This window comes from Tachysurus vachellii, chromosome 20, assembly GCF_030014155.1.
Source record: "Tachysurus vachellii isolate PV-2020 chromosome 20, HZAU_Pvac_v1, whole genome shotgun sequence".
NCBI classification, from domain to species: Eukaryota; Metazoa; Chordata; class Actinopteri; order Siluriformes; family Bagridae; genus Tachysurus; species Tachysurus vachellii.
The window spans coordinates 1,320,289-1,330,703 of NC_083479.1; the positions used below are offsets into that span (position 1 = coordinate 1,320,289).

At 39.0% G+C, this 10,415-nt stretch overlaps 2 protein-coding genes across 3 annotated transcripts in view; both read right to left on the minus strand.

Annotated features, from left to right (window-relative positions):
• The window catches only part of LOC132862894 (protocadherin gamma-C5-like), a 212,980-nt gene extending 205,462 nt beyond the window's left edge, over positions 1 to 7,518 (minus strand). The window contains exon 1 of one of the 2 annotated variants that reach the window (XM_060895247.1): positions 5,032 to 7,518. In XM_060895247.1, coding sequence (XP_060751230.1) covers positions 5,032 to 7,446 — 2,415 coding nt within the window. In that variant the 5' untranslated portion in view covers positions 7,447 to 7,518. The remainder of the gene's footprint in view (positions 1 to 5,031) is intronic. The other variant, XM_060895272.1, reaches the window with a different exon arrangement.
• On the minus strand, positions 1,927 to 4,330 carry LOC132863646 (protocadherin gamma-A12-like). Its single transcript, XM_060896570.1, has one exon. The coding sequence runs from the start codon at positions 4,324 to 4,326 to the stop codon at positions 1,927 to 1,929; it is 2,400 nt and encodes a 799-aa protein (XP_060752553.1). The 5' UTR covers positions 4,327 to 4,330.
• Positions 7,519 to 10,415: the final 2,897 nt, after the last annotated feature.

Here is a 10,415-nt window from a genome sequence, read left to right on the forward strand (position 1 = left end):
GAGCCACAAAGCTTCTCTCGATCTATTGTTTCCGCCACGACCAGATTCCCACTACTCAGATTAATGTCGCAGTACCGTTTAGCGCTGCCTTCCGTCTCTATTCGAGCTTTACGAGCAGATAATCGTTTCACATCAAGTCCGAGATCCTTTGCTATATTTCCGATCACATATTGCTGCTTCGTTTCCTCCGGGAATGTGTAGCTCAAATCTCCACGTACAGCACAAATAATCATGCAAACCCAAGCCACACGACAGTAAGTCGACAATAAAAACATTTTTTCTTTCCAGTCTTCTTTGAATCAAAGGCGTCTGCTAATTAAAGTTGTTCTATTCTGAAATTCTATCAGAACAAATACGTACATCTGCAACAATGCTTCTCCTTCTCATGGAAGGCTGAAATATTACTAACATTGGGTGGAGAGATTTATTTTTGGTTCCTCGGTAAACAGCGACCCTTTGAGCCTTTTTAGTATATTGCAGAGTCGTCTCTGCTTTACTCCTACACTCGAGCTTCATCTTATAGCCTTAAATATAACTTTGTCATGGCGCATGATAAAATGATCTTTGATGAAAGATACTAAAAAGAAAGAAAGAAAGAAAGATAATCTTTGAACAACCTAAGTTATTCAACGATTTTTTTTTACACATGATGTAAATTAAGAAACTAATTCTATTTTTTTACTATGCTCTCTGGCTGTAAGTGGGATAATTTGCATTTACTCAAAATCTCATAAAAACACAAAGGTGGAAAAAAATCGAACAACCGCATTACCAGATTATTTACAGGATGATTAGCGCTATAAAACGTTCCCTGACGAAGCATTAACACTGTCTATTTTAAACCAGTTTACTTTTACTAACCGGACCATACGTGACACAACTCGAATAAAAAGTATACATAATTATTCTGTGCGCACGGAAAAACGTAACTTAATATTTGTCATAACAACAGCAGAAACAAAATCCGCATTTGCTAATAAATATCCTGTTCCAAGGCACAAACCCGATTATCACAAAAATTAAAAAAGCTTACAAACAACATCAATAATCTAATTCACACAATCAGACTTAAGATGCATTGGAACATTCTGCACCATACACGGTTTTTTTTTTTTCAGTTCTGCGGATGGAACGGACACCAATCAGCATATGGGACATAGAGAATATACGTAGATGCAGCTACACTATATTTAAATGTATATATTTTTCTTTTTTCAGTTATTTTAATATATACACACTTTTTGGTCTTAATTATTGTGACGGTTAATGTACTCAGACTTTCCTATAATGCTGTCAAATTTCATGGAGTGACAGAAGCAGCGATCTGTATTATTTATTCATTATTATTATTTTTACAAAACAGCACTAGCAAAAAGAGAACTTTCTTCCACAGCAGATTACACACTTTATATTTCATCAACTCATCAAGAGCACAATAAAGAAAATTGTCTACGTTGACAGAAGATTGCATTCCTGTATTTTCCACTCATCTATACAACGCCGCTCATGACGCTGTTTACCAAATTGTGGTGCTGAAACAGTAAAACAGAACTCACCATACTAACTACTTGAAGAGGTGGACTATGTAGTATACACTTCAAGATGAGATTTTTTATTCAGAACATTATAGAAAATATGTTCCATTATATATGCTTTTTTCCATTACATATGCAGTGTAGGATTGTAGAGAAAAGTTTGTTATTAAGCTTATGGGTAAGATTTATTTGCATTCTCTTTTGGTCTTTCATTCGTTTTTTTTTGTTTTTTTTTTTTTAGAAAAAGTATTCTGTCTTTTAGTACAGAAGTTAAATACATAACAAGAATGAAAGTTGAGGCCAAAGAAAGAAAGAAAAAGATAGAAAGATGTAAACTCTAATTTTTGAATTTTTAGTTTTAATATCTAAAACGTAAATAATTTTATATAATTCATCTTACCTCAACTAGTTCTTCAACATCAAAAAGGTTGTTTGTATTTGCAACATCTGGGCTCTTCTTCAGAGTTCCACCAGCAGCAAGAGTGCTGTCATTGTAAGACGTGATGAACTTGAAGTCACTGGTACGTGATCCTGTTGTTAGATACGTGTCATAATTGTAAGAACTGCGGAGAGTTCCAGCTCCCTCCACCTCTGCATAGTTAGGAGGGAGATACGCACTGGGAATGGCGACCGCTCCATCAAACAACAGTCTGGGCTTTCTCCTGTGGCAAAACCTCACAGCCAGGATCAGAATAATGAAAGTCAGAAAGAAGGTGGACACGGAAACTAGCGCGATGATCAGATAAAAAGTCAGTTTGGAATTGTTCTCCTCATAAGTCATGTCTTTAAGTTCAGGAACTTCGGCAAGATTATCAGAAATAAGTAAATATACAGAACAGGTAGCAGAGAGAGGCGGCTGTCCGTTATCTTTCACAGAGATGACAAGGTTCTGTTTCATGCTGTCAGATTCAGTAATGTCCCTCTGAGCCCTGATCTCTCCACTATGGAGACCGATAGTGAAAAGTCCCGGATCGGTAGATTTGACTATCTGATACGACAGCCACGCGTTCTGTCCAGAGTCAGCATCCACAGCGATCACTTTGGAGACCAGAGAGCCAGAGAGTGCAGCTTTAGGGACCATCTCAGTCATTAAAGACTTTCCCTCTGGAGCAGGGTATAATATCTGTGGAGAGTTATCATTCTCATCTGATATGAACACACTCACAGTCACGTTGCTGCTGAGTGGAGGAGAACCGTTGTCTCTGGCTACAACCTGGACTTTAAAGTTTCTGAACTTTTCGTAGTCAAATGACCTCACAGCCTGGATCACTCCTGTATCTGAGTTAATGGATAAAAATGAGGTCACTGGAAGAGAGTTTATCTCACTGGACAACAGAGAATACAGTACTGTACCGTTCTGCCTCCAGTCTGGGTCTCTTGCAGTAACAGAACTAATAGAAGTTCCTGGTTTGTTATTTTCCATTACATATGCAGTGTAGGATTGCTGTTCAAATACAGGAGGATTATCGTTCACATCAGATACAGTTAAATGAATGGTTATAGATGTGGATAAAGGTGGAGATCCTCCATCAGTACAAGTGATTGTTATGTTATAATCTGATTCTTTCTCTCTGTCTAACAAGCTCGTGGTTACCAAAGAAAAGTAGTTTTTAATGGATGGGTTTAATCTGAATGGAACATTTTCTTTTATGGAGCATCGGACTTTTCGATTATCTCCTGAATCATTATCCTGAACATTAATAATGGCCACTTCAGTGCCTACAACATTATTTTCAGGTATTGGATCATTTAATGATTTCAGAATAATTCTTGGAGCGTTGTCATTTACATCAGTGATGTCTATAATAATTTTGGCCGTAGATGCTAGACCAGGACCATCATTAGCTTGGACTCTCATTTCATATGACGTTTCCTCTTCATAATCAATATTTCCGTTTACTGTAATTTTACCAGTTATTTTATCAATAGAAAATAATGTTGAAGCTGTATCAGAGATTCGACTAAATTCATAACTGACTTCCCCGTTCACGCCCTCATCAGCGTCTGTAGCGCTCACTGTAACTACTTCTGCACCCAACGCTGCGTTTTCAGCGAGAGTAACCTTATACACAGACTGACTAAAAACCGGTGTATTGTCATTAGCATCAAGCACATTTATGTGGATAACTGCAGTACCAGACCTCTGTGGTGAGCCTCCATCAGTAGCAGTAAATATTAAATCTATTTCCTTCGTCTGTTCACGATCCAGCTCTTTGTCCAAAACCAGTTCAGCGTATTTTCCTCCCTCCGCGTTTTCTTTAACCGATAAAACAAAATGATTATTTCTTTCCAGCGAATATCCTTGAACCGTGTTTTGGCCTATATCAGAGTCGTGAGCTTCGTTTAAAGGAAAACGTTCTCCTTTAACAGCTGATTCCTGGATATCAAACGTTATCCGACTTTTAGGAAATTTCGGCGCGTTGTCGTTTATATCCTGAATCTGCAGTGAAATGCGATGCACATCAAGAGGATTTTCCAAAACAACCTCGTAATTAAGGATGCACGATATTTTCGAGCCACAAAGCTTCTCTCGATCTATTGTTTCTGCCACGATCAGATTCCCACTATTCAGATTAATGTCGCAGTACCGTTTAGCGCTGCCTTCCGTCTCTATTCGAGCTTTACGAGCAGATAATCGTTTCACATCAAGTCCGAGATCCTTTGCTATATTTCCGATCACATATTGCTGCTTTGTTTCTTCCGGGAATGTGTAGCTCAAATCTCCACGTACAGCGCGAATAAATATCCAAAAGTAAATAAAGAGAAGCAATGAAGAAAACGAAGATATCATCGTTTCCATTCTAAAATGTGCTGATTATCTCAATGGTTTATATGCTGTGTACTGAGCAATGTTAGATCTCATGAATTAGATTCACTGTATGCGCTATACAACCTTCTGTAACAATCCTTCTCGACGTTATGGGATGGTGCAGAAAAGATAATGGGTGGAGAGCTCTAATTGTAAGTCTGTTGTTAAATAGCGACCCTTTGAGGATTTTTATTATTATTACATTTCAGATTCTTTCCATATTTTCTTTTGGTCACATCTTGCGTTTTTCTCCGTGAAACGCATTTGTTGTAACGTTATTTTTCCTAAAGAAATTCATATAATTCAAATGTCTCAACAAAGAAGCCGTAAACAGCACCAACAACATGATGACACGGCTATATCCTGCCTTAGATACGGAATTATTTCAGTTATGGATCAGGATGTTACAATATAATTTAAAAAGCTTGTACAAGTGGAAATAAATAATATATATAGTAAAAAAAATATTGTCCATGTCCAGTGCGTGGGGCATTTGTCACGGATTTGTTAGACATGTATATTGAGTATAATACGGTTGTGGTTCACAATAATCATATTTACCAGCATTACAGCAGCAACAGTTGTCTTCAGTAATATGAAAAAGGCCAATAAAACCGAATGCAAGACCATTTCAACTATAAATGCAATATAGTGTAATACGAGAAGTGCGACAAAAGATTTTCTTACCTCATCTCCTTCTTCACATGTGTTGTTAAGTGTAATTAGACTCGCACCTAAAATGTCGCTTTGAATTTTTTTCAGAGTTCCACCAGCAGTCAGAGTGCTGTCATTGTAAGACGTGATGAACTTGAAATCACTCGTACGTGATCCTGTCGTTAGGTACGTGTCATAATTGTATGAACTGCGGAGAGTTCCAGCTCCCTCCACCTCTGCATAGTTATGAGGGAGATACGCACTGGGAATGGCGACCGCTCCATCAAACAACAGTCTGGGCTTTCTCCTGTGGCAAAACCTCACAGCCAGGATCAGAATAATGAAAGTCAGAAAGAAGGTGGACACGGAAACTAGCGCGATGATCAGATAAAAAGTCAGTTTGGAATTGTTCTCCTCATAAGTCATGTCTTTAAGTTCAGGAACTTCAGCAAGATTATCAGAAATAAGTAAATATACAGAACATGTAGCAGAGAGAGGCGGCTGTCCGTTATCTTTCACAGAGATGACAAGGTTCTGTTTCATGCTGTCAGATTCAGTAATGTCCCTCTGAGCCCTGATCTCTCCACTATGGAGGCCGATAGTGAAAAGTCCCGGATCGGTAGATTTGACTATCTGATACGACAGCCACGCGTTCTGTCCAGAGTCAGCATCCACAGCGATAACTTTGGAGACCAGAGAGCCAGAGAGAGCAGCTTTAGGGACCATCTCAGTCATTAAAGACTTTCCCTCTGGAGCAGGGTATAATATCTGTGGAGAGTTATCATTCTCATCTGATATGAACACACTCACAGTCACGTTGCTGCTGAGTGGAGGAGAACCGTTGTCTCTGGCTACAACCTGGACTTTAAAGTTTCGGAACTTTTCATAATCAAATGACCTCACGGCCTGGATCACTCCTGTATCTGAGTTAATGGATAAAAATGAGATCACTGGAAGAGCGTTTATCTCACTGGACACCAGAGAATACAGTACTGTACCGTTCTGCCTCCAGTCTGGGTCTCTTGCAGTAACAGAACTAATAGAAGTTCCTGGTTTGTTATTTTCAACTACATATGCAGTGTAGGATTGCTGTTCAAATACAGGTGCGTTATCATTTACATCTGATATCGACAATTGAACTGTCTTAGAGGAGGATAAGGGGGGAGTGCCTTCATCCACTGCAATAAAAGTAATGTTGTATTCTGATGTAATTTCACGATCGAGCACGCCAGATGTCACAATGGAAAAATAATTTTTGATAGAAGGTTTTAAAACGAAAGGAACATTTCCTTGAATACTACACCGAATTTGTCGATTTTTCTCTGAGTCTTTATCTTGCACATTAATTATGCCTACTTCTGTTTCAGGTGGTGCGCTTTCAGGAATAGGATTATTCAACGATTTTAGGTGTATTGTGGGTGCATTGTCATTAACGTCTTCTATATCAATTACCACCTTCGCAAAAGAGGACAGCCCAGAACCATCTTTACCTTGAATCCGTATTTCATACGTCGTTTGTCTTTCATAGTCAACGGCGCCGATCAAAACTAAATTACCCGTTTCAGACTCTAGCGTAAACAATTTAAGCATATCGTTAGAGATATGTCCAAATTCGTAAATTACTTGACCATTAGCACCTTCATCAGCGTCCGTGGCCGTAACTGTACTTATTGTCGTGCCAACGGGAGAATCTTCTCGCAGACTCACTTTATAAACTTGCTGACTAAACACTGGAGAATTATCATTGGCGTCGAGGACTGTAACATGTATTAATACAGAGGCAGATTTAGGCGGATTGCCTCCATCCAGAGCAGTAAGCAATAACCTCACCTCGTGTTCCTGTTCACGGTCCAACTCCTTCTCTAAAATGATCTCCCCGTATTTTTCTTGGTCCGGGTTATTATGAAAAACAAACGAGAAATAAGGATTATCCTGCAGTTTGTAGGTCTGTACGGCATTCACGCCTATATCTGCATCGTGCGCTTCATTAATGGCATAGCGAGCTCCTTTGTGTGCTTGTTCTCTGATCTCTAATTTAACGACGTCCTTTGAAAAAACCGGTGCGTTATCGTTAATATCAGTAATTTCTACAGTCACGCGGTGTAATTCCAAAGGGTTTTCTAGAATTACTTCGTATTTCAACACACACACAGCGGTAAAGCCACAAAGTTGCTCTCTGTCAATTCTGTCAGCTACGGTCAAATCTCCAGTGTTTATATCTATGTCACAATAGCGTTTGCTGTCACCCTCTACATCCAAACGCGCTTTACGCAAAGCCAGTGTTTTAGCATTTACGCCAAGGTCTTTTGCCAGATTCCCAATCACAGACCCGATCTTTCTCTCTTCTGGAGTAGAATAACTGATATCTCCTTTTGATGTCGGCAGCGAATGTAAAACAGACGTTATTCCGAACAAAAAGCACCACGCAAAACATCCAGGGTATTCCATAATAAATGATCGAATCCGGGACGATTGCAGAGAAATGTGTATGATTTTACGATTATACACAGTGTTAAAAATGAGTATGTGAGAGGAATCAAATAAAACACAAGCGTATTAAACAGAAGAGGAATCTCGCAATCTCTAATGGCGTTGCCTCCTTCACCAGTTTGACGTCTTTCACATCTTTACATATTAATGCAGAAGGTGGAGAGAGAGATCTGTCCCATGTTAGCGGACGAGTAGCGACGCATGGTGTTGTGTGTAAAAATTACAAGTAAAAAGCATCACAGAGAAATTTAAAAATGGAAGAAAAAGAACACGGTAGACGAATGCAGAGACTGACAGATAGCGAGTTAGACAGACAGATAGCCAGTTAGACACAGACAGACAGACAGACAGACAGACAGACAGACAGACAGACATAGAGCTGTCCTATCACGCAGGAGCTGAACCTTGGCACAACATTATATTTGTACTATCTGACAACATAACACGCGTCAATAAATTCTGTGTATTTAACACAAACAGTATCTACTACTACTACTCCTACTACTACCACTAATAATAATAATCATAATAATTATAATAATAATAATATTAATAATAATATAAATTCTAATTAGTTAAAATGAAAGTTATAAAAACTATTGCCGATTTTTTTTCCAGAAAACAGTAGAGATTCCAATATGTACAAACATGAAAACTTCAAGTCGAGTGTCTTATGTGTTTAAGAATATTATATCTACATAAACAAACATACAAGCAAATAAGTAACGATTTATTTATTTATTTATTTGTTTGTTTATTTATTTATTTATTTATTTATTTATTTAAGCTCTTTGATTTTCTGCAGCTATCAAGCAGGGACCATGGCTCAGTAAAATATTTTTAAAAAATAAATAAATTTCTATTCTTGAATTATCTCATCTGTAGGAAGTGCACACATTGATTCTTAGTTTGCTTTTAGCTTATTGTTTCACAGTTTATTACTTTAAGCAAAAATTTGACAAACTTGCCTCAGGGAAAACTTTAATAGATCCTAATAAATATTGATCTTACCTCAAGTGATTCTCCTGCATCTGAAAGACTGATCATATTGGAATCATCTGGACTTTTTTTCAGAGTTCCACCAGCAGCAAGAGTGCTGTCATTGTAAGACGTGATGAACTTGAAGTCACTGGTACGTGATCCTGTCGTTAAATATGTGTCATAATTGTAAGAACTGCGGAGAGTTCCAGCTCCCTCCACCTCTGCATAGTTAGGAGGGAGATACGCGCTGGGAATGGCGACCGCTCCATCAAACAACAGTCTGGGCTTTCTCCTGTGGCAAAACCTCACAGCCAGGATCAGAATAATGAAAGTCAGAAAGAAGGTGGACACGGAAACTAGCGCGATGATCAGATAAAAAGTCAGTTTGGAATTGTTCTCCTCATAAGTCATGTCTTTAAGTTCAGGAACTTCAGCAAGATTATCAGAAATAAGTAAATATACAGAACATGTAGCAGAGAGAGGCGGCTGTCCGTTATCTTTCACAGAGATGACAAGGTTCTGTTTCATGCTGTCAGATTCAGTAATGTCCCTCTGAGCCCTGATCTCTCCACTATGGAGACCGATAATGAAAAGTCCCGGATCGGTAGATTTGACTATCTGATACGACAGCCACGCGTTCTGTCCAGAGTCAGCATCCACAGCGATCACTTTGGAGACCAGAGAGCCAGAGAGAGCAGCTTTAGGGACCATCTCAGTCATTAAAGACTTTCCCTCTGGAGCAGGGTATAATATCTGTGGAGAGTTATCATTCTCATCTGATATGAACACACTCACAGTCACGTTGCTGCTGAGTGGAGGAGAACCGTTGTCTCTGGCTACAACCTGGACTTTAAAGTTTCTGAACTTTTCGTAGTCAAATGACCTCACGGCCTGGATCACTCCTGTATCTGAGTTAATGGATAAAAATGAGGTCACTGGAAGAGTGTTTATCTCACTGGACACCAGAGAATACAGTACTGTACCGTTCTGCCTCCAGTCTGGGTCTCTTGCAGTAACAGAACTAATAGAGGTTCCTGGTTTGTTATTCTCTGCCACATATGCAGTGTAGGATTGCTGCTCAAATACTGGAAAGTTATCATTTATATCTGCTATTTTGATATTCAAGCTCGCAGTTGAGAACAGAGAAGGTGTACCTCCATCAGATGCTGTTATTGTAACATTGTACTCTGCGACTTGCTCGCGATCCAGTGATGCTGTAGTTATTAAAGTGAAATAGTTCTTGATAGATGGTTGTAATTTGAATGGTAAATTAATGGGGATAGAACAGCTTATTTTGCTGTTTTCACCAGAGTCCTGGTCCTTCACATTAATTATTCCGACTTCTGAACTTACAGCGATGTTCTCTGGAATGGGGTTAATAACAGATTTCACTGTAATCACCGGCGCATTATCGTTAACATCCAGTATTTCAATTACGACCTTGCAGTGACCTGTTTGTCCACCGCCGTCTTCTGCCTGGATTTCTATCTCATACGTCGAGGCGATTTCATGGTCCAATTTTCCTGTAACCAAAAGTTCCCCATTTTTTTCGTCAACCTGAAATAAATTATTTGTACTCTCCGAGAGGTGGTTAATGTAATACGTTAACTGACCGTTCACTCCTTCGTCCCTGTCTATCGCTAATATTTTAATAACGGACGTCCCAGGAGCTGCATTTTCAAATAACTGAGCCCTGTATAAAGACTGCGAAAAAATCGGAGCATTATCGTTTACATCCTGAACCAAAATTTGTATAACAACAGAACCAGATCGAGGCGGATTTCCGCCATCCACGGCAGTCAGCGTTAAAGAGTGTTCCGCTTTTTTCTCTCGATCGAGGTTGCTTTTCAAAACAATGTCCACGTACCTGTCTTTACTCGGTCTTGCATCAATGTCGAAATGCACGTTTTGACTGATGATATAATTTTGCACTGAATTTCTTCCTA

Excerpts from the sequence above, each read along its gene's own strand:
- LOC132863646 (XM_060896570.1), bottom strand. The coding sequence starts at position 4,326 with ATGATATCTTCGTTTTCTTCATTGCTTCTCTTTATTTACTTTTGGATA.